This window comes from Aethina tumida, chromosome 4, assembly GCF_024364675.1.
Source record: "Aethina tumida isolate Nest 87 chromosome 4, icAetTumi1.1, whole genome shotgun sequence".
NCBI classification, from domain to species: domain Eukaryota; kingdom Metazoa; phylum Arthropoda; class Insecta; order Coleoptera; family Nitidulidae; genus Aethina; species Aethina tumida.
Genome location: NC_065438.1, coordinates 6,861,609 through 6,887,314, shown reverse-complemented (window position 1 = coordinate 6,887,314; position 25,706 = coordinate 6,861,609). Strand labels below are relative to the sequence as shown.

Sequence of the window (25,706 nt, the reverse complement as noted above, 5' to 3'; positions counted from 1 at the left end):
AATTTTAACTTTCTCCATTCTTATCATTTCTTTTATAATAAACAAGATCTACATTATTTAATATATGATTTTTATCATTAAAATAAAATTATTAGTATTAATTATACTCTTATTATTATTGTCATCATCATCAACTTTTTATAATAAAATAGTTATTGAGTTGTTAAGAATTATTCTTTTAATATAATTTTTAATATTCTAAGGCATATTTTAACATTATTTTGATCTAAATATATGTTTATTTTAAATGTAAATAAACTAAAAATTATTATGCATAGTTATTTAATTTTTAACTGTAAAAAATTAAATTTAGAAAAAAAAAATAACGTGTCAACTTTAACTTCCTCCATTCTTTGATAATAAACAAGATCTACATTATTTAAATTTTGACTTTTTAAGAATTCTTCTTTTAATATAACTTTTTTCTAAGACATGTTTTAATGTTATTTTAATCTAAATATACATTTATTTTAAATGTAAATAAAATAAAAATTGTTTAGTATAAATATTTAATTTTTAGTTGTAAAAAAATAAAATTGAAAATAAAAAATAACTTGTAAACTTTAACATTATCTATTCTTAACATTTCTTATATAATAAGCAATATCTACATTATTTATTATATGATTTTTATTTTACTCTATTATTTGTAGAAATTTTAAATTAATTTTAACTTTTCATGTCTTTTAAAACAAACATTCTTATGATAAAATTATTAATATTAATTACATGTTTTTATTTTTAAGAAATTTCTATTTAATATAATTTTTGAAATTTTTGTCATTTTTTATATTATTTTAAAATTTATTTTAAATGTAAATAAAATAAAACTTGTTATGTATAAATATTTTATTTTTAGTTGTAAATATATAATAAATTCTGGTTCTATATTCGAGCACCATAATATATTACACACATTTCAAGTACTTTGGCTAAAATCGACCATTATCAGTCTTTTAAGGTATATTTCTTGAAATTAAGTGGGCATAAAAAAGTACTAATAATAAATAAGTACTAATTATGTACGATATGACTTAATTCAAATCTTCACATCGAGTATTCTTAAGTAATACTAAATTTATGTATAAAAAACTATTTTTTAACTAGAAACATTCATCATCCCTAATAACTATAATAACAATACTATTTACAATTGATAAAATTACAATTTTCGTTAATGTTATATATAAAAATATCATTCAGGAACACTTTGCTGCCGCTGATAACTGGTATAAGCGATTTTCTTTAGCTGCTCAGACACCGATCGTCCACTTTCCGCCACCATTTTGTAGAACACGCCGTTGGGGTTCTGCAGCAAGTTGTAGGGGTGGTCGAATTCCACCATGGTGCCAGCCTCCATGACAAGAACTTTGTCGGAGTCCATGATGGTGTTCAATCTGTGCGCCACCGTCAGTACTGTACAGTCCGCAAACTTCTGACGTATCGTCTTTTGAATTAAGGCGTCCGTTCTGAAATTTACAAATTAAATAAATAAAGGTACCTCAGGTATGGGTTTTTGTTTGTACTTACTGAGGATCCACGTTCGCCGTGGCCTCGTCCAGCATCAGAATCTTGTTGTTTCTGATTATGGCTCTGGCGAGACAGATCAGTTGCCTCTGGCCGACGCTGTAGTTGGAGCCACGGTCCATGACTCGGTTCTCCAATCGGTTGATGGTGTTGGTTGGATCCTTGAGCTCCACTTCGTTGATCGCCCTGTAGAGCACCTCGTCCGAGTACTCCTCAAACGGATCCAAGTTGTAACGAAGTGTTCCGGAAAACAACACCGGATCTTGAGGAATAATGGATATCCTTGAGCGTAAGTTATCCAAGGTGATGTCTTTGGTGTCAATGTCGTCTATTTTGACGGCACCTTCCACTTTGGCAAGTCTGAAGAGGGCCGAAATTAAAGAAGACTTTCCTGCTCCAGTTCTTCCGACGATTCCAACTTTTTCCTTTGCCTTGATGTGTAAGTTGAGATTCTTCAAAACTAACGCTCCATCGTCGATGTATTTCAGACCCATGTTCTCAAACTCAATTGTTCCTTTTTCTGGCCAGGCCTTTGATGGCTCTTTAGGGATGTCAGGTTGTTTTTCTTTAGGCAAGCCATCGTATTCTAGTACTCGTTCCACTGACATCAACTGGTTGGCAACTTCAGCCGATTGTCTCATGCCCCATTGGACCAAACCAGTTAGAGCTGTGGCTTGGGTAATTGCTAAACCAACTTCACCTCCCTTTAGACCGAATTCTGAAAGACAAATAAATTATTATTGATGTAATGGATTAATTTCGTCTTTACTTACGGTCTCCTAATAGTAAGAAACTGAAGGTGATCAGACCGACGAAAATAAAACAGAGAATGTCCAGGTAAAATCCGAAGGCAGAACTGGCTGCGATGTACATAAACCAAGCACTGGTGTGGGAGTCTTGATGCTTGTCGAATTCATCTTTAAGAACAGATTCTGCCCCATAAGCTCTGATAGTTGTAAGACCCTGGAGTGTAGCATTTAAGTGTGTAAACACTGGACTCCTCACTAAAATAATTATGTTATTAGATGGGTTAATTTGACTAATTATTAACTTACTTATTCCTTCCAAACGCTTCACATTCTTTGAAGTTTTCAAGAAGATGTGCCTTAAAATTAAGAAGAAGACACCAACAATGGCGACCAATATCAAGAAGTAAGGGTTGACTACAGTGACAAGTACCAATGATCCAACCATAGTGAGTAAAATCTGTCCAGCATCCAAAATAACTTTTGGTAAAAGTTCATCAATACCTCCAATATCCTTGGAAAACCTGTTCAAAATTCTTCCACTGGGGTTTGTGTCAAAGAATCTCATAGTAGCACCAATAACGTTGTGGAAGATCGTGTCGTGCAATTTCTGTGAGCTCCATATGGCCAACTTATAAAACAGCATCGATCTCACCAAAGCCACAAAAAATAGAGCCACAATAAGTGAGGAGTAGATGTAAATACAAAATTCTTTGGTCCAAACTTCGGCCCTTTCAACAACAACTCCATCAGAGGGGGTACTAACATTTCTGAACTCCTCAATGTTAACCCAGAAACTGACAAAGAAATCCACTCCACTGGCAGCTGCCTGAGTCACAATGTATAACAGGAGGACAAATAAGACTGTGCACCAGTTTCCGCCAGCCAACATGTACCTCAGGAACAAGGAACCGCTCACTTTGCCCTTGGAAGACTCCTCTTGAAGGTCCTTAAGCTTGACTTCAGCTTCTTCATCCTCTTCTGCTTCCAGTTCTTCAGCGAGGATACTTTCAGGGATGCTGGCGTCACTTATGGCACTGCTCAGTGACTTCATACTCTGAAAAAAATGCATATATTATATTGTTGCAAAGATTAACTATTACTGCTTACTCTTAAAGACATTTTACGTGTGACTTTGGCGTTCTCCAAGGCCTTAACTTTTTCTTCTTCAGGATGCTGTTCTGGTTCTGCTGTTAGGAGTTGTGCGTATTCATTATTGCTTGATGACAGCTGCTGGAATGTTCCTTCAGCCTTGATTCTACCCTAAAGTAGGCAAAAAATTAACAAAGAACTTTTGACGTTAATTTTCTACTTACGTTGCCCAAAATAATAATGTGATCAGCGTCCTTTAGAAGGTGCACTTGATGAGTGACTAAAATCCTAGTTTTCCTGGATAAATAACCATTAATGCACTCATTGAATAAGTGTTTTCCAACGTGTATGTCAACAGCAGACAAAGGATCATCTAATAGGTAAATGTCTGTGTCTCTGTATACTGCTCTAGCTAAGTTGATTCTGGCTTTTTGACCACCACTGAGGGAAGCACCACGGTCACCAACAATAGTGTTGTCTCCATTGGGAAACTGTTGGAAATCTCTTTCTAGGGCACATACCCTTACGACTTCATCATATCGTTTCTTGTTGTAGGTGGCACCGAAGAGAATATTTTGTCTTACTGTGGCAGCAAAAATCCACGGTTCTTGTGACGCATAAGATAGTGACCCGTTGACTTCTAAGCTGCCTTCAATTATGTCTAACTCCTCTGTAATAACAATTTAGTTAAATCCAAGTAAAATATTAAAATTAGAAACTTACTTAAAACTGTTTGAAGGAGGGAACTCTTTCCACTTCCCACAGGTCCAATAACACCAATAAGTTTGCCCTTGTTCAAGTTAATGTTGATTTCGTTGAGTGCCACTTCTGACGATTTTTCGTTCCACTTGGCGGTGAGATTTTTGAGACTCACAACGGTTTTGGTATCTTCAGCAGATTCGTTGTTGTTTAAAGACGGTTTTGAGACTTTAAATTCTTCGTTCATCATGAAATTCTGCAGTCTTTTAATGGCGACGAACAGTTCCGCCACCTCAGATATCCCTCTCACGAACATGCTGGACATGGTTTGCGAAAGGATGTTGAAGTACGACATGAAGACGAAAACTTTGGCGGCGGTTATGGGTTGATCCATTAGTGCCATGGTGAGTAGGGTTGAAAACATTGCTGCTCTTGTTGTGAATAAATTGAAGGTCATAAATAAAGCTCTGACATAGGAAGATTTGATGACAATTTTGAGTTCAGCTTTTCTGGCTAAAGTGATGAGTTTCGTGAATGGTTTCTCCCACGCGTACATTTTGATTACTTGCACCCCGTTTATGATTTCATCCATTAGTCTGACACGTTCGTCGGTTCTGGCTGCTGTTTGTTTCCTGTATTTAGCGGACAATTTACCGGTGTAACCTTAAATCAAACAAAAATGTATAAATGTATGTAATTTATGTAATAAAACCATTTATTTCTATTAATAATTTAGTCAATTCTTTTAGACATTTGATAAGAAAGCTCCAAATTATAATTAATATTCCCAAGTTGGGCGCCAATGGTATTTTATAATTTTAGTTTCTTCACATTTTATTTCAAATTTAATTTAATTTTAACAAAATCGTTAGTTTCATTAATAAATTGATTAATTTGTGAATTAATTCTGATAATAAATACCAGAAAAGTTGGGCGCCAATTAATATGATAATTTTAGTTTTCTGAAATTTTATTTCAAATTTAATATAATTTTATTAAAATCGTTAGTTTTATTAATAAATTGGTTAATTTTTGAATCAGTTTATAAGTATCAAAAAAGTTGGGCGCCAATTAGTTTGATAATTTCAGTTTCTTTTCAATATATTTCAAATTTAATACGGTTCTAACAAAATCATTTATTTCTATTAATAATATAGTTTCATGTTAAATACTTGGTAATAAAGAGTTATTAGATTATAATTAATATTCAAAAGTTGGGCGCCAATGTTATTTGATAATTTTTAGTTTCTCAACAATAAATTTCAAATTTAATACAATTTTAATAAAATCATTAGTTTCATTAATAAATTGGTTAACTTTTGAATTAGTCCTGATAATAAAGTACTGCCTTATTATAAATAGCAGAAACGTTGGGCGCCAATTGGTTTGATAATTTCAGTTTTTTCTCAGTATATTTCAAATTTAATACGGTTCTAATAAAATCGTTTTTTATTAATAATTTGGTTAATTTTCATATTAGATATTTGTTAATAAAGCGCTAAATTAAAATTGATATTCAAAAGATGGGCGCCAATGATATCTGATAATTTTTAGTTTCTCAACAATAAATTTCAAATTTAATACAATTTTAATGAAATTGTCAGTTTCATTAGTAAATTAACTCATTTTTGAATTAGGTTTGATGATGAATTACTGCCTTATTATTAATACCAGAAAAGTTGGGCGCCAATTGATTTCATAATTTCAGTTTTTTCACAATATATTTCAAATTTAATACGGTTCTAATAAAATAGTTTATTTCTATTAATAATTTAGTTAATTTTCCTATTATATATTTGTTAACAAAGCGTTAAATTAAAATTAATATTCAAAAGTTGGGCGCCAAGGGTATTTGATAATTTTAAGTTTTTCAACAATAATTTTCAAGTTTAATACAATTTTAATGAAATTATTAGTTTCATTAATAAATTGGTTCATTTTTTAATTAGTTTTGATAATAAATTACTGCCTTATTATAAATATCAGGAAAGTTGGGCGCCAATTGGCGTGATAATTTCAGTTTTTTCTTAACATATTTCAAATTTAATACGGTTCTAATAAAATCGTTTATTTCTAATAATAATTTAGTTAATTTTCCTATTAGATATTTGTTAACAAAGCGTTAAATTAAATAAAATTTATATTCAAAAGTTGGGCGCCAATGGTAATTTTTAGTTTCTCAACAATAAATTTAAAATTTAAAACAATTTTAATGAAATTATTAATTTCATTAATAAATTGGTTCATTTTTGAATTAGTTTTGATAATAAATTACTGCCCTATTATAAATATCAGGAAAGTTGGGCGCCAATTGGTTTAATAATTTCAGTTTCTCCTCAATATGTTCCAAATTTAACATAGTTCCAATAAAATCCTTTATTTCTATTAATAAATTAAACAATTTTTCTATTATATATTTGCTAACAGAGTGTTATTATGATTATATTAGTCTTTATTAACTTTTTAACATACAATTTCTCCTCTCATCTTTAACAGGCCAATAAAATATCAAAATGTCAAGTACTTTCCATTCTTAAATCCATAAATTTTCATCAAAGTAATTGATTTAAATACTTACGGAACGAATTTTAAGTCAAAATTTGATCGTAAAAGACTGACATGATTAACATATTATACAACTGTGGCGCCAGTTTTATAATAAACTGATTCATATTATTAATATACTGCCTGACCTTATTTTAGGAAATATCTAACATTAAAAACATTTGTCGCTATAATGTGTCTAATAATTGAATTAATTGAATAATTATGTGTTAACCTTATTATTGGCAACATTATACTTACTTTGGAGGGGCACAACAAGGAAGACTGGAATAATACCAATGATTCCTGCGTAGCCAGCATTGGCATAAAGGAAATATGTGACGAGAATGGCAGAAGTAGGTGCCACCCACATGTGATGGATGAAAATTGAAACCATATCGAACCTACTCACATCATTTGACAAAAGATTGACGATTTTACCCGACGCCGTTTCACCCAAAGCCGTCTTACTCAGTCTTAAAGCCTGAAAATTATAAATTAAGTAATTTGCTTTATGAATTGACACTTCAACTCACTTTTCTGTACACCAGAGCACAACAAGCAGCTCTCACTTTCATACCATAATGGAAGGCGTTCATGATGTATTGGTTAATGAATAAGGCACTGCAGGCGTTGAGTCCGACCACAGCTCCGGCATACCAGAGGGCTTCTTCTTTGGATACGTCGCTGTTTGGTCTGAAGTAGTCGAGCAGTTTACCCAGCATGATGGGTTGCGACAAACGGAAGATGAGATCCATTATGGATATGTTTATGCCTAGGTATAAATACTCGGGCCAAAACGTGGCTACCAGAGCTTTCAGGAGGCTGGGTCTGGTGCCCATCTTCTTGGATTTCTCCACATTTTTATTCCACTTTCTGGAACAAAATATCAACTTTTATAATTGTTTATCAAAGTGTTGGGAAACTCAGTAACACAGATGTGCAGCACCTTATCTGTTAACATATGCAGTTCAGATATTGATTTCTACTCGTTACGGTTCACAAGGTATTCACAATAGCAAATTTAGCAATTTTAGTGTATTAAGAGCCCCCTTGATAGATTGGCAAGCTTATTTTGCAGATAACATCCGATTTACCTCGGTTTTATTTAACCCAGAGCTTTAAAAATTTAAATGCGAAGTGCATGACGGTAATTGATATATTTATCTCTGAAATTTTTATTTCATGACTAACATCTAAGTATAATTTGCGTCTTTCATAAACGTAAAACATGATACTGCAAAGCTATCTTAGTTGACAGACCAGATGGTCTGCCTAGTTTTTTGCGAATTTTAAACTTAATGTAAATGATACTCAGTTAATTTAATCACTTATTTACCTTTCTAATCTGTCACCCAATATTTTACTTCTGTCTGCGTTTATGGGGTTGTACAGATCATCAACTTCTAATGTTTTTCCATATCCTTTCCTGAACATACCAATTGTGTATCTGAAACAATAAAATTATAAGTTATAAAACTATTACAGACTAGGAATTTTAAGAATGTATTTAAATGGTAAATTTATTACCACAAGCCCCTATAAGAGTGGTCTGTTCCAATTATATCGTAAAATGCAACCATTAAATTGGTATTTCCAAGAGAATAAAACTATAATGATGTTGTTAAGTGGCATAATGGCTTAATTCCGATAAAAGGTATAAAATTACACGTTTTATATTCATAAAACAGCTGTAAATAAAACAAGATGCGTGGATGTTGCAAATATGCTTTAAAATGTACTATTATTGACTCATCTCCTGTCCATGTAATGTTTCCTCTTCAGTCAACAGTCAATTGACGTGCGGCACATGAATAAAATATGTTTTAGTCCGCCAGGAAGTAAGTCGGCCCATAATAAAAGGACAAAAGGATTAACCCGGGGATTTCCTAAAAACGAGGACCAAGAATTGAATAGGTCGGGCAGCTGTCTCGCCATACCCTAATTATCCCCGATTCATTAAACGCAGACCACACTGGATGAATACAACGAATATTACAACTTTCGGGGTAATAAGCCAGGAATGTGGGGCACGCTTCACGTAATTGGATACAAGTACCCGGGTAAAAATTGGTAGTCGTTGGGAATCATAATAGAAATGCGATTCCTTTCACCGGCATTGCAAATTGAAAACGTGTGTACGAATAAGCTTTCTATGTTATGACTGTGACATCTTAAATTTTTACATCCGAGAATAAACATGTTTAGTTACAATCAAATAAAAGTACCATGAAATTTTGTTTTTGAATAATCTTAATGTTTTTAGTAAGAAATACATAAAATTGTGTTAATTTATTATTAGAATTCTCTTAATGTTAGAAATAAAATTAAAATTGTTCTGAGTCTCTCAATCTTATAAAAATACACAGAAGTATAATTAATAGATCAATATTATTATATATGTTTATTAGAATTTCTTCCAACAAGATTAAAGTAAATTCTTTCATAGTTTATAAAGAAAATATTAAAACAAATGTGGTTTTTGAAAAATCTTAATGTTTGGTGTAAGAAATACATAAATTTGTGTTAATTTATTATTAGAATTCTTAGTTATTTTAGTAACAAAATTCAAATTGTTCAGAGTCCCTCAAAAATGAGTAAAATCACAGACAGTTATATAAAAAATATCTGTTATTAAACTGAAATTGCACGTAAAAATTAAATTTTATATTAAAATAAATAAATAAATGTTGAAAGAAATATAATTAATGGATCAAAATTATTATATATGTCGATTAGAATTTTTTCCAACAAGATTAAAAAGTAAATTATTTCATAGTTTATAAAGAAAATATTAAAACAAATTCTCTTAATTTTAGTGATAAAATTAAAATTGTTCTGAGTCCCTCAAAAATGTGTAAAATCACAGATAGTTATATAAAAAAAATCCGTTATTAAACTAAAATTGCACATAAAAATTAAATTTTAAAATAAAATAAATAAATTAATGTAGAAAAAAATATAATTTTTGGATCAAAATTATTATGTGTCGATTAGAATTTCTTTCAACAAGATTAAAAAGTAAATTATTTCATAGTTTATAAAGAAAATATTAAAACAAATGTAGTTTTCGAATAATCTTAATGTTTGGTGTAAGAAATACATAAATTTGTGTTAATTTATTATTAGAATTCTCTTAATTTTAGTGATAAAATTAAAATTGTTCCGAGTCCGTCAAAAATGTGTAAAATTACAGATAGTTATATAAAAAAATTTCCGTTATTAAACTAAAATTGCACATAAAAATTAAATTTTAAAATAAAATAAATAAATTAATGTAGAAAAAAATATAATTTTTGGATCAAAATTATTATATGTGTCGATTAGAATTTCTTCCAACAAGATTAAAAAGTAAATTCTTTCGAATAATCTTAATATTTGGTGTATGAAATACATAAATTTATGTTAATTTATTATTAAAATCATCTTAATTTTAGTATTAAAATTAAAATTCTTTTGAGTCTCAGATGTACATAAATTCACAGAGTTAACATATATAAAATACCTTCATTATTAAACTAAAATTGTGCATAAAAATTAAATTTTAAAACAAAACAAGTAAATAAATACAAACAAAAAATATAATTGATCGATCAATCTCATTATTTAAATTATATTATTGTAATAAATTTTTAATAATTTTCTCAACAATGTATTTTGTTTTCAGGTACAAAAGAAAATGTATGGAACAGAATGGAGATACGAATTATGAGGTAAGTGGCTCAATTATTTAAAAATAATTGTTATACCTAGAAGAAGTTCCTACAACGACATTAAAATCGAATTAGTACAAAGATAATTTTGTTCATTTAAGTATGGTTTAATAAATAACCTCATACATGTTTGTTTTTATATGTTGTTTATTTTTACTACATAATTCCGCACAATTATAGAATTAGTTGTTTCTTTTAGCAAACGTGTAGTTGTACAAAACAAGTGTTAAATTACATAAACAAACATGCATTCAGTGAATTATGAAGGTATTTCGTTGAACCTCTCCAGCTTTAATCTATAAAAATCACCGGAGATTAATGACAGGAACAGTTCTAAAAGTATTTATAAAGAATTGTGTAATCGAGGATAATAAATATAAACGTGATGCAACACTAGTAACGATTATTACCTGTAAAAGACTTTTATACGAAGCCCAAACACGTTCTTACACAAATATTCTCGGACATTAAACGCAAATTTAGGTGGTCCAAAATACCCGCTGATCATTAATAAATCATCTGCCTTTTCTGTTGGTAAACACAACAAAAGTGCCATGTAAAACGATATTCTAATTTCCTGGTAGGTACTCGAAAACGTACGCAGATGTTTCGGTGAAATTTAGGAGGTGTTATGATAATAACCATGGTACAAGGGTGAATCGGCCACATTTGCTGGAAAGAAAGAAAACAGACCCGGGCGGCTTCAAAAAAAAAAAAGATGTACCACGACTGATTTATGGAACACCATATTTCGATTTCTAATCTTAAGTGACGCCATAAATATCTTGAATAATTAATAAATTACGCCCTAATTAGTTTTATAATGGAGCTTCAGTCAAAAATTTATTATGTAAGTATTGATAACAAAGTGTTCCATACATCATCATGAAACAGACAATTGTAGTTGATTTCAATGGGACTGTTTTAAAATTTATGTCAATGTAACAATTTATCCCCTAAACAACAGCTTAGGATCAACCCCCTCAATACACAGGGAATAAAAAAACGTTAATAACCGTTTACAGCAAACACACTCGTAGAGATTAAACTAAAAATAGAGTAACCGCAATTTATAAGGCGGAAGGGTTTTAATCCCCGTGATAAAAGTCTTTGCCGAGTACCACACGCTTCCTGGCCTGTTTGAAAATAATGAAGTTGTATAAGTGGTAATCTGTTTGATAAGCCGAGGATGGTTTACCTGGTCCGTGGGCTTGGCTCGTTTTTTGAATACGGTGGTTGAATATTAATGCCATGTGACATTCCTAGGTGGTACATTTGTCAATAAAGACAATTTAATCGAGATTGTTGCTTCGGTTGGACGTGTTATCCGAAAGTGATCTTGTTGGTTGTCGAAATTTTATAATTGGGTGTCCGAGAACAAAGTTAATGTGAACAAAATGTTAATAAATAATTTGCAAGTAATTTGAATATAAAGCACGCCGACGACCATTGGAAAAACACTTTTGTTGCTGTTTCCTGACCATTGCGGTTGAATATTAAGATCTGTAACCGCATATATTTGTAAATTTAGGTTTGGCTATACGTAATTGTTTATTAATATACCGAAGTGGTCAAAGAAATAGCACAAAATTTAAGATCAAACATTTTGTGAGGTATTTCATAAAAGGAATTAATTAAAATTTTGCCCAGTCAGTATAAAATATATAATTCAATTTTCTATACTTCTTTTGTTACACATCTTATATGGATATTGTTATATCTTATATGGAGATATTATTTTAAACACATATGTTAGTCTGATTTGGTTGGCCAAAGAAATACCACATTTAAATGTATTTACGTCTTCTGTATGTATTTAACAATGCCCTTAATATTTAGAATTTATTCTTAGTACGATTTATATTATTTCACTTTCAGTAAGAAGAAAGAAACAGTGCTCTCCAGAGAAGAGGAAAATAATAATTAACATGAAACATCAACGTCTAATAATGGCTGATGTCAAAATGGTTTACAATTCTTATTAACAAATATGAAACTACACACTCAAATGAAAACATCATAGAAAATATTCTAACAAAAAACTTATTTTATTGACAGTTAAATTGGTCAGTAAACGACATCCTTTTTTGTCCTCTAGGTAAATAAAAATGAGTTAATTGGGTCATAAGATATCATTTTGATAAGTAAAACAATGAATGAACAAAATTTGCAATGATATATCTCAGTAAAGAACCCATTTTTAACAAAAATGAATATTTGAACAAGACTCAAAGTTTGCCCAAAAATGTATTAATTATCCTCCAGAATTTTGGCAAAGGGTACTTTGAAGTGATGAATCCATGTTCAATAGAACAAGATCAGATGGTAAAAAATAGTCATCGTCCTCCTAATAAAAGTTTGGACCCAGATACACTACAAAAACTTTGAAAGAAGGTGGAGGAAAAGTTTTGGTTTGGGGTCCCTTTCCTTGGCATGGTATAGAACCATTTCAGAAAATTATTAGCCATTGGGTATATAGAGACATGATGAGAGATGTAATGGAACCATTTGACAACGATAATTTACCAATTACATAGATTTTCATACATGATAATGACACGAAACATGCATCCAAAGTTGTACAAAGTTGGTTTAAAGATAAAAATGTTGAGATTCTCGATTGGCCAGCGTAAAGTCCGGATCTAAACACAATTGAAAACTTGTGGAATATCATGTAATCTTAATTAAAACTCCAAAAAGCATCAAATTTATATGAATTGTGGTTATTAATTGAAGAGTTGTGAAATTTAATTTCAAACGACCATTGGCGAATTTCATTGAATCTTTGCCTCACCGTTTATAGGTGGTTATAACGAACAAAGGTTACCCAAAAATAATATTAACAATTTTGTTTAAATTTACGTATAAATTATTTAACAAATACATATTTTTTAAAAGTGTGTTATTTCTGTGATCAAGCACACGTCCTATTTATTTTGTTTAAGATTTAATTTAAATAGAAATTATTCTGAATTAGGTACAAAATAAATAATTAAATAAGAAAATGTCCTAACAAGAAAGCAACTTCTTTTATTCATAGACAAATTGGAAAAATCAATAGACGACATCCTTTCATGTCTTTTAGGTAAATAAAAAATGAATTAATTGGGTCATACAATATCATTGTGATAAATAGAACAATAAGACGTCCACTGAATAAACAAAACTTGCAATGATATATCTCAGTAAAGAAACTATTGGTATCAAAAAAGAATATTCGAAGAAGACTAAAAGTTTGCCCAAAAATGTATTAATTATCCTTCAGAATTTTGGCGAAGGGTACTTTGAAGTGATGAATTCATGTTCAATAGAACAAGATCACATGGAAAAAAATTAATTCATCGTCCTCCTAATAAAAGTTTGGACTCAGATACACTACAAAAACTTTGAAAGAAGGTGGAGGAATAGTTTTGGTTTGGGGTCCCTTTCCTTGGCATGGTATAGAACCATTTCAGAAAATTATTAGCCATTGGGTATATAGAGACATGATGAGAGATGTAATGGAACCATTTGACAACGATAATTTACCAATTACATAGATTTTCATACATGATAATGACACGAAACATGCATCCAAAGCTGTACAAAGTTGGTTTAAAGATAAAAATGTTGAGATTCTCGATTGGCCAGCGTAAAGTCCAGATCTAAACACAATTGAAAACTTGTGGAATATCATGTAATCTTAATTAAAACTCAAAAAAGCATCAAATTTATATGAATTGTGGTTATTAATTGAAGAGTTGTGAAATTTAATTTCAAACGACCATTGGCGAATTTCATTGAATCTTTGCCTCACCGTTTACAGGTGGTTATAACGAACAAGGAGTACCCAACAAAATATTAACAATTTTGTTTAAAGTTATGTATAAATTATTTAACAAATATATATTTTTCAAAAGTGTGTTATTTCTGTAATCAACTACACCTCCTATTTATTTTGTTTAAGATTTAATTTAAATAGAAATTATTCTGAATTAGGTACAAAATAAATAATTAAATAAGAAAATGTCCTAACAAGAAAGCAACTTCTTTTATTCATAGACAAATTGGAAAAATCAATAGACGACATCCTTTCATGTCTTTTAGGTAAATAAAAAATGAATTAATTGGGTCATACAATATCATTGTGATAAATAGAACAATAAGACGTCCACTGAATAAACAAAACTTGCAATGATATATCTCAGTAAAGAAACTATTGGTATCAAAAAAGAATATTCGAAGAAGACTAAAAGTTTGCCCAAAAATGTATTAATTATCCTTCAGAATTTTGGCGAAGGGTACTTTGAAGTGATGAATTCATGTTCAATAGAACAAGATCACATGGAAAAAAATTAATTCATCGTCCTCCTAATAAAAGTTTGGACCCAGATACACTACAAAAACTTTGAAAGAAGGTGGAGGAATAGTTTTGGTTTGGGGTCCCTTTCCTTGGCATGGTATAGAACCATTTCAGAAAATTATTAGCCATTGGGTATATAGAGACATGATGAGAGATGTAATGGAACCATTTGACAACGATAATTTACCAATTACATAGATTTTCATACATGATAATGACACGAAACATGCATCCAAAGCTGTACAAAGTTGGTTTAAAGATAAAAATGTTGAGATTCTCGATTGGCCAGCGTAAAGTCCAGATCTAAACACAATTGAAAACTTGTGGAATATCATGTAATCTTAATTAAAACTCAAAAAAGCATCAAATTTATATGAATTGTGGTTATTAATTGAAGAGTTGTGAAATTTAATTTCAAACGACCATTGGCGAATTTCATTGAATCTTTGCCTCACCGTTTACAGGTGGTTATAACGAACAAGGAGTACCCAACAAAATATTAACAATTTTGTTTAAAGTTATGTATAAATTATTTAACAAATATATATTTTTCAAAAGTGTGTTATTTCTGTAATCAACTACACCTCCTATTTATTTTGTTTAAGATTTAATTTAAATAGAAATTATTCTGAATTAGGTACAAAATAAATAATTAAATAAGAAAATGTCCTAACAAGAAAGCAACTTCTTTTATTCATAGACAAATTGGAAAAATCAATAGACGACATCCTTTCATGTCTTTTAGGTAAATAAAAAATGAATTAATTGGGTCATACAATATCATTGTGATAAATAGAACAATAAGACGTCCACTGAATAAACAAAACTTGCAATGATATATCTCAGTAAAGAAACTATTGGTATCAAAAAAGAATATTCGAAGAAGACTAAAAGTTTGCCCAAAAATGTATTAATTATCCTTCAGAATTTTGGCGAAGGGTACTTTGAAGTGATGAATTCATGTTCAATAGAACAAGATCACATGGAAAAAAATTAATTCATCGTCCTCCTAATAAAAGTTTGGACCCAGATACACTACAAAAACTTTGAAAGAAGGTGGAGGAATAGTTTTGGTTTGGGGTCCCTTTCCTTGGCATGGTATAGAACCATTTCAGAAAATTATTAGCCATTGGGTATATAGAGACATGATGAGAGATGTAATGGAACCATTTGACAACGATAATTTACCAATTACATAGATTTTCATACATGATAATGACACGAAACATGCATCCAAAGCTGTACAAAGTTGGTTTAAAGATAAAAATGTTGAGATTCTCGATTGGCCAGCGTAAAGTCCAGATCTAAACACAATTGAAAACTTGTGGAATATCATGTAATCTTAATTAAAACTCAAAAAAGCATCAAATTTATATGAATTGTGGTTATTAATTGAAGAGTTGTGAAATTTAATTTCAAACGACCATTGGCGAATTTCATTGAATCTTTGCCTCACCGTTTACAGGTGGTTATAACGAACAAGGAGTACCCAACAAAATATTAACAATTTTGTTTAAAGTTATGTATAAATTATTTAACAAATATATATTTTTCAAAAGTGTGTTATTTCTGTAATCAACTACACCTCCTATTTATTTTGTTTAAGATTTAATTTAAATAGAAATTATTCTGAATTAGGTACAAAATAAATAATTAAATAAGAAAATGTCCTAACAAGAAAGCAACTTCTTTTATTCATAGACAAATTGGAAAAATCAATAGACGACATCCTTTCATGTCTTTTAGGTAAATAAAAAATGAATTAATTGGGTCATACAATATCATTGTGATAAATAGAACAATAAGACGTCCACTGAATAAACAAAACTTGCAATGATATATCTCAGTAAAGAAACTATTGGTATCAAAAAAGAATATTCGAAGAAGACTAAAAGTTTGCCCAAAAATGTATTAATTATCCTTCAGAATTTTGGCGAAGGGTACTTTGAAGTGATGAATTCATGTTCAATAGAACAAGATCACATGGAAAAAAATTAATTCATCGTCCTCCTAATAAAAGTTTGGACCCAGATACACTACAAAAACTTTGAAAGAAGGTGGAGGAATAGTTTTGGTTTGGGGTCCCTTTCCTTGGCATGGTATAGAACCATTTCAGAAAATTATTAGCCATTGGGTATATAGAGACATGATGAGAGATGTAATGGAACCATTTGACAACGATAATTTACCAATTACATAGATTTTCATACATGATAATGACACGAAACATGCATCCAAAGCTGTACAAAGTTGGTTTAAAGATAAAAATGTTGAGATTCTCGATTGGCCAGCGTAAAGTCCAGATCTAAACACAATTGAAAACTTGTGGAATATCATGTAATCTTAATTAAAACTCAAAAAAGCATCAAATTTATATGAATTGTGGTTATTAATTGAAGAGTTGTGAAATTTAATTTCAAACGACCATTGGCGAATTTCATTGAATCTTTGCCTCACCGTTTACAGGTGGTTATAACGAACAAGGAGTACCCAACAAAATATTAACAATTTTGTTTAAAGTTATGTATAAATTATTTAACAAATATATATTTTTCAAAAGTGTGTTATTTCTGTAATCAACTACACCTCCTATTTATTTTGTTTAAGATTTAATTTAAATAGAAATTATTCTGAATTAGGTACAAAATAAATAATTGAATAAGAAAATGTCCTAACAAGAGAGCAACTTCTTTTATTCACAGACAAATTGGAAAAATCAATAGACGACATCCTTTCATGTCTTTTAGGTAAATAAAAAATGAATTAATTGGGTCATACAATATCATTGTGATAAATAGAACAATAAGACGTCCATTGAATAAACAAAACTTGCAATGATATATCTCAGTAAAGAAACTATTGGTATCAAAAAAGAATATTCGAAGAAGACTAAAAGTTTGCCCAAAAATGTATTAATTATCCTTCAGAATTTTGGCGAAGGGTACTTTGAAGTGATGAATTCATGTTCAATAGAACAAGATCAGATGGTAAAAAATAGAGTCATCGTCCTTCTAATAAAAGTTTGGACCCAGATACACTACAAAAACTTTGAAAGAAGGTGGAGGAATAGTTTTGGTTTGGGGTCCCTTTCCTTGGCATGGTATAGAACCATTTCAGAAAATTATTAGCCATTGGGTATATAGAGACATGATGAGAGATGTAATGGAACCATTTGACAACGATAATTTACCAATTACATAGATTTTCATACATGATAATGACACGAAACATGTATCCAAAGTTGTTCAAAGTTGGTTTAAAGATAAAAATGTTGAGATTCTCGATTGACACAATTGAAAACTTGTGGAATAGAATGTAATCTTAATTAAAACTCCAAAAAGCATCAAATTTATATGAATTGTGGTTATTAATTGAAGAGTTGTGAAATTTAATTTCAAACGACCATTGGCGAATTTCATTGAATATTTGCCTCACCGTTTACAGGTGGTTATAACGAACAAAGGTTACCCAAAAATAATATTAACAATTTTGTTTAAATTTACGTATAAATTATTTAACAAATACATATTTTTCAAAAGTGTGTTATTTCTGTGTTCAAGCACACCTCCTATTTATTTTGTTTAAGATTTAATTTAAATAGAAATTAATCTGAATTAGGTACAAAATAAATAACTAAATAAGAAAATGTCCTAACAAGAGAGCAACTTCTTTTATTCACAGACAAATTGGAAAAATCAATAGACGACATCTTTTCTTGTCTTTTAGGTAAATAAAAAATGAATTAATTGGGTCATACAATATCATTGTGATAAATAGAACAATAAGACGTCCACTGAATAAACAAAACTTGCAATGATATATCTCAGTAAAGAAACTATTGGTATCAAAAAAGAATATTCGAAGAAGACCAAAAGTTTGCCCAAAAATGTATTAATTATCCTTCAGAATTTTGGCGAAGGGTACTTTGAAGTGATGAATTCATGTTCAATAGAACAAGATCACATGGAAAAAAATTAATTCATCGTCCTCCTAATAAAAGTTTGGACCCAGATACACTACAAAAACTTTGAAAGAAGGTGGAGGAATAGTTTTGGTTTGGGGTCCCTTTCCTTGGCATGGTATAGAACCATTTCAGAAAATTATTAGCCATTGGGTATATAGAGACATGATGAGAGATGTAATGGAACCATTTGACAACGATAATTTACCAATTACATAGATTTTCATACATGATAATGACACGAAACATGCATCCAAAGTTGTACAAAGTTGGTTTAAAGATAAAAATGTTGAGATTCTCGATTGGCCAGCGTAAAGTCCGGATCTAAACACAATTGAAAACTTGTGGAATATCATGTAATCTTAATTAAAACTCCAAAAAGCATCAAATTTATATGAATTGTGGTTATTAATTGAAGGTCGTGAAATTTAATTTCAAACGACCATTGACGAATTTTATCGAATCTTTGCCTCACTCTTTATAGGTGGTTATAACGAACAAATATTAACAATTTTGTTTAAAATTATGTATAAATTATTTAACAATTATCAAAAGTGTGCTATTTCTATGATCAGCTACATTTCACATTTATTATTTTGTAGGGTACAAAATGAATAATAATACTAATTATTTTAAATAAAATATGTTATCTCGTGGGTGCCTAAACTGTTAGAAATCCTACAAAAAAAAAAAAAAAAATGAATAAATGAGCCAGTTGAAGCAAATAAGTAAAGCTTATAGATAAGTTTATTTACCCTGTATTTTCAACAAAAAGCAATTAAACTTGGCCCTTATTCAAATAGTAAGATTAACTGGGATTAAACTAACTCAACTCAGCTGAATTCTGTACTTTTTAATGCGTTTCTTATCGTAAATTCTTTGAAAGTAAAATAAGCAGTCGTATGTCCTATTCCCATCATCACTTGCAATAAATCGCACATCAGCGTGTTTACTTTTAAGTTATTTTACAAACGTTACAGAGAACTATTTATTTATATTCCCCGCATCTTTCGTTCATATCAAAGCAACACTCACGGTCAAAATTGCCATAACTGCTATACTTAAACACTTTGGACTTGGTCCAAAAGCAAATTTGTGGAAGGCGAAATGAGGTAAGAGGAATGGACATCAATAAAACAATTTATTTATGCAGGGAAAATTCATAACTCATCATAGTTGTTGGTAGTATGTCACCGTGACTCACACTTATTGAAAACGAATCTTCCAAATCGTTCCCGGAAATTTCGGACGAATGTTTTGAGAACCGTTGGCAAATTGCCCACATTTTTTTTTTTTATGTTCATGCGAACGTAAAAATCAGCAAATCATTTTTAAACACCCTCAGCAAAAGCCGACACTGGGACACAGGAAGTGCATATAATTAGTTCAGATTATCTGTTGTTTGTTTTGTGGTCCGCAAAAATACTCACGTAAAAAATAATACCGAGAGGGGATTGGCTCCTTCTCTCGGATTCGGATTGTGAGTCTCCTTGGTGATATCCATTTTCGGTCAACCACATCAGTCAACCACCCGCACTTAATTCTCGCACTCGACGTATTTACACTTTTACGAGCACTTCTGGAATGCTTCAGTTTTCTTTTTCTCCTCGCTGAGGTGCTTCAACCTCGGGCGTTATTTAATGTTTTATTGTCGTGGAAATGGATTTGTTTTACGGCCTCCGGTACTACCCTGTTTTCTCAGTCTTCGGTATTGATGTGGTTTTGGAACCTGCAATAAAAGTTAAAAATAAAAATGGTTGACAGGATGGTAATATCTTGAAAACAGTACTTTGCAAGATGTTTATTGGTGTACTGTGACTGAGTGTTGATGTTTTTCGAAACGCTAAAGCTTAAATATCGTACATTAATCTCATTGTAATGTTTAAGTTGCACAAACATAGGTAAATGTTATTAACATTACTTATTGTTCAGAAAATTTATAAATCAAGTTAAAAAACAAGATTATTGTTAGATTCAGAAGCACATGTCTTAATTATATATTCTGTTAAACTGTAATAATAAAACCATATCCATCTAAATATTTAATATCACGCAATATATTACGTTATATTATCAATAAACCTTGAGAGTAAGTCCGCTAATCTACATATTCTAATTTTATCATACATATTGTTGAATGATCGAGCGCATTTATTAAAACGTGGACACATGTGATAATGATTCAGCGTTTAGAACTAATTAATGTCAATTGAAATTAAGGAATATTAATTTGAAATAATAATTACACTGTATGAAATGTAACAAGTAGATAAAGAATGTTTATTAAATCTTAACTGGACAACTGATCAAGTTCAAAATTACTTTAGCATATATCAAATATTGTAACAGTATTTAAAACATTAAATTTACTTATTCAAATTTTCCAACAATTCAATTTAAAATATAGTTTTCTGTTAATTTATCACAATCCTTTAATAAATCATTTTATATTCCAAATATCAATTAAATATAAATGAAAAAATATCTGTAAGTGTAAGAAAATTTTTGTGTCTTATTAGCTTCTTTTAATTTTAAGATTTTTTCAACATTTTAAATATTTTTTAGAAAAATTATATTTAAAATTTAGTTAAAAATTAATTAACAAACTTATTAGGATATTTTCTATCAAATCACTTTTAAAATTTAATATAAAATGTGTCTTTTTTATAATCTTAAAACAGTCGAATCATGATAATTCTTAAAAAAATCATTTTATATTCTATATATTAATAAAAAATAAATGAAAAAATATCTGTAAGTGTAAGAAAATTTTTGTGTCTTACTAGCTTCTTTTAATTTTACGATTTTTTGAACATTTTAAATGTTTTTTAGAAAAATTGTATTTAAAATTTAGTAAAAAATTAATTATTAAGCTTATTAGGAAATTTTATATCAAATCACTTTTAAAATTTAATATAAAATGTGATTTTTAGTCTTTTTTATAATCTTGAAACTGTTGAATCCTGATAATTCTTTAAAAAATCATTTTAAGTTCTATATATTAATAAAAAATAAATGAAAAAATATCTGTAAGTGTAAGAAAATATTTGTGCCTTACTAGCTTGTTTTAATTTTAAGATTTTTTCAACATTTTAAATATTTTTTAGAAAAATTATATTTAAAATTTAGTTAAAAATTAATTATCAAGTTTATTAGGATATTTTCTATCAAATCACTTTTAAAATTTAATATAAAATGTGATTTTTAGTCTATTTTATAATCTTGAAACTGTTGAATCCTGATAATTCTTCAAAAAATGAAAAAATATTCGTAAGTGTAAGAAAATGTTTGTGCCTTACTAGATTGTTTTAATTTTAAGATTTTTTCAACATTTTAAATATTTTTTAGAAAAATTATATTTAAAATTTAGTTAAAAATTAATTAACAAACTTATTAGGATATTTTCTATCAAATCACTTTTAAAATTTAATATAAAATGTGATTTTTAGTCTTTTTTATAATCTTGAAATTGTTGAATCCCAATAATTCTTTAAAAAATCATTTTATACTTTATATATTAATAAAAAATAAATGAAAAAATATCTGTAAGTGTAAGAAAATGTTTGTGCCTTACTAGCTTGTTTTAATTTTAAGATTTTTTCAACATTTTAAATATTTTTAGAAAAATTATATTTAAAATTTAGTTAAAAATTAATTAACAAACTTATTAGGATATTTTCTATCAAATCACATTTAAAATTTAACATAAAATGTTATTTTTAGTCTTTTTTATAATCTTGAAACTGTTGAATACTGATAATTCTTTAAAAATTCATTGAAATTTCAAACATAATTAATTAAAATAAATGAAAGATTGTAAGAATATTTTTTATCTGCTATTAAGATTTTTGAAACATTTTAAATATTAAAAATAGGGCAATTTAATTGTTGCTAAGACAAAAATAAATGAATGGTTAATCTAAAAATAAAATATGTACAGTAGAATAAAATGAATGTAGAGATAAAGTTTTAATTAACAGCTTTGAAAATCTGAACAAGGAGATAAAAAGTGTTTATTTAATCTTAATGTTCCAATTTAAAAGAGATTTATTGACGTTTATAGTTTCATTTTAATAAATTTTAAACGTTTTTTGACTATAACAATAATCAAATTATCAAATTAACTAGTCTATTAAGTCTCCCATTTTTCTACAACGTTTGGAGTAGAATTTATATAAAAAATGAAATTATAAAAATTAAAAAAAAGTTTAATTAAATTATTTTTTTCATTTTTAAATAAAACTAAATAAAATTCTAATTAAGAAGTAAATTTAGTAGTAAGATTTGAGAAAAATATAAATTTGAGTGAATTTGTAAATTATATTTTAAGAAAATTATATCAAGGTGTTAATAATATTTAAAAGCTGTTCTTATGCATTGTCTAATTATATTATTTATATTTTTCCTACATTTCTGGGTTAAAAATGATATATTCAAGTGTTATAATTCAAAGAAATTTACTTTGTGGCTTCAAAAGTCTGCTTAAAGGAATAGAAGATTCTGTAAGTGATGATTTGATTTTTTCGTTAGTTTAAACGTGGCAAAACAATCATTGAATGAATGTTTTTGGAATCTTTACCAATATTGGAATTAATCAATCAATTTTGATGCAAAATATTTGGAAATAGGCCAATCAAGACAATGCATTGAAGCTGATGAACCAGATATGTTATATCAGAAAGGAAAACTTGTGAATATGTTTCACTGAAATGAATTAAGTTCATGTGAACATTGTTAAATGGGAAGTACCATACTACCTCTATCACATAACAAATGATTTAATTAATTAAAAGAGGGAGTCAAAACTAGTATCCATAAATCTAGTGTTTCTGTTTATAGTTTTGTTTATTTTGTTGAATAAAATTATTTTATAGAAAGTCATGGTATATTAAAATTCTAAACGTAAATTACTTTTGCCGCATAAAAACAATAAAATTACATACAAAAACCAAAACAAACCGTTTATTATTAATGAAGGTGCTTCCTAGTGTGATCAGTATGCATGTATCGTAGTTATCTTAGATAACTTTGCGAGAATATTCGAATAATTCGCCGAATCACGTCCTTGCAAAGTCGAGTAGCCTGTCATTAAAATTCCAATTTATTACGTAACTAAAACTCAGTTGGTTCTGTAGTACCGTGGTACTCAAAAAAAAAAAAAATTACGTTATAAAGTAGTTTGCGTCAGTCAGTCTAATTTATTGTGTTATTAACGCATCTTATTTTAGTCTGCCCACTTTCCTTTCATTGCCCGACATCAATAATAACTCATAATAACATTTTTCAACCATCACCACCGACACACGATCAATTCCCGGAGTCTTCGCCGGTGGTTTTCCCCACCCGGTCCACAATTGGACTAATTGCTTGTAATATAAGCGTTCATCTTCGTTAATTAAATCGTGTGCAATATTGTTCGAGTTGTGGGAAACTGGTCGGTAAACAAACTGATGACATACATTTTGTGATGACGGACGGTTTCATATTTGATACGGAACACTCGCAGATCGTTTTTCTGCTGCTGGGGAATATATTATTTTGGGTTGTAAATTTATTCTTGTGCAGTAGATACAAACGATGGATTTAGTGGTTTATGTATTTTGCGTACGGACCACACAAACGGTGCGATTTATGGATTTGCTGACACGAAACGATTGGAAAACACATTAACAGCAGCAAGATGAGTTTTATTATTGTGTTAGGTTTGATGGTTGTAGGTTTTAATTAAGTATGAAAATATGGCTTTGTCATTCAAATAAACATGTAAACTAATAAAGATGACAAAAGGGTAATAAATATATAAATTACACGTATAAACTTTGATGTGAAACATTGAACTTTCAAAAACTAATTTCTCCAGACATCATTAATTACATTTACCAAATAAGGTTTAAATAAATCAGACGTGTGTTTAAATTAATTCTAACTATTTGCATTTAAAGATTTATTTATCACGCACATCTTTTAGAATCTTAAAATCAGTTAGTTAATAAATTTATTATTTAATAAAATCAGATATATTTATATAATTTCTTTGTGTTTCTCTTTAAATTTCCTTTGTTATATTCAATTTACAAAATTATTTATTAAACTTTATTTTATGATTATGAATATACAATATTTACAGTTTTAATTTTTGTTTATGTTTTAGAATCTTGTAATTAATTGTATTTGAAAATTTATTTGACCAGATTTGTTTTTCGTGTACAGAAAGTTTAACAATTATTAATATTTATTTATTCTACACATTTTATTTTTGTATTTTAGAATCAATTCCAATTGAATTTATAAAATTACTTAACAAACATTATTTTATGATTATAGACAATTTACTGTTTTAATTTTTGTTTATAATTTAGAATCTTGCAATTAATTCAATCAATCTCTGTTTATGTTTAAATTAATTCCAATTGTTTATATTTGAAAATTTATTTGACTGTATTTGTTTTTTAAGCACAAAAAGATTAACAATTATTTAATCTTTATTTATTCTGCACATTTGAATTATTTTTTAAGTTTTAATTTTTGTTTATAGTTTAGAATCTTGCAATTAATTCAATCAGTTAATAAATAATGTCTCTGTTTATGTTTAAATTAATTCCAATTGTTTATATTTGAAAATTTATTTAACTATATTTGTTTTTTCAGCACAGAAAGATTAACAATTATTTAATCTTTATTTATCCTACATATTTGAATTATTTTTTTATTTAATGGAATCAGATATTTTATATCAAGTATTCAAAATTAATTTTGTACAATTAATTTAGTCAATTTTCAAGTTTCTATAATTTTTTTGAGCCTCTGTTTAAGTTTATTTTGTCCAATTAAATTTAAAAAATTACTTAACAAACATTATTTTATGAATACAGACAATTTACTGTTTTAATTTTTGTTTATAGTTTAGAATCTTGCAATTAATTCAATCAGTTAATAAATAATGTCTCTGTTTATGTTTAAATTAATTCCAATTGTTTATATTTGAAAATTTATTTAACTATATTTGTTTTTCGAGCACAGAAAGATTAACAATTATTTAATCTTTATTTATCCTACACATTTGAATTATTTTTTTATTTAAT

General features: G+C 28.7%; 1 protein-coding gene across 1 annotated transcript in view; it reads right to left on the bottom strand.

Moving 5' to 3' along the window:
- Positions 1 to 831: 831 nt before the first annotated feature.
- Positions 832 to 25,706, bottom strand: part of LOC109605790 (ATP-binding cassette sub-family C member 4-like) — a 42,408-nt gene continuing 17,533 nt past the window's right edge. Inside the window, exons 2-12 of the mRNA XM_049965899.1 lie at positions 20,055 to 20,353; positions 7,948 to 8,058; positions 7,145 to 7,484; positions 6,870 to 7,092; positions 4,089 to 4,727; positions 3,590 to 4,035; positions 3,384 to 3,536; positions 2,583 to 3,330; positions 2,301 to 2,531; positions 1,531 to 2,245; positions 832 to 1,469 (exon numbers count right to left, since the gene is read on the bottom strand). Of these exons, the coding sequence (XP_049821856.1) occupies positions 1,196 to 1,469; positions 1,531 to 2,245; positions 2,301 to 2,531; positions 2,583 to 3,330; positions 3,384 to 3,536; positions 3,590 to 4,035; positions 4,089 to 4,727; positions 6,870 to 7,092; positions 7,145 to 7,484; positions 7,948 to 8,058; positions 20,055 to 20,128 (3,954 nt within the window). The 5' untranslated portion in view covers positions 20,129 to 20,353 and the 3' untranslated portion in view covers positions 832 to 1,195. The remainder of the gene's footprint in view (positions 1,470 to 1,530; positions 2,246 to 2,300; positions 2,532 to 2,582; positions 3,331 to 3,383; positions 3,537 to 3,589; positions 4,036 to 4,088; positions 4,728 to 6,869; positions 7,093 to 7,144; positions 7,485 to 7,947; positions 8,059 to 20,054; positions 20,354 to 25,706) is intronic.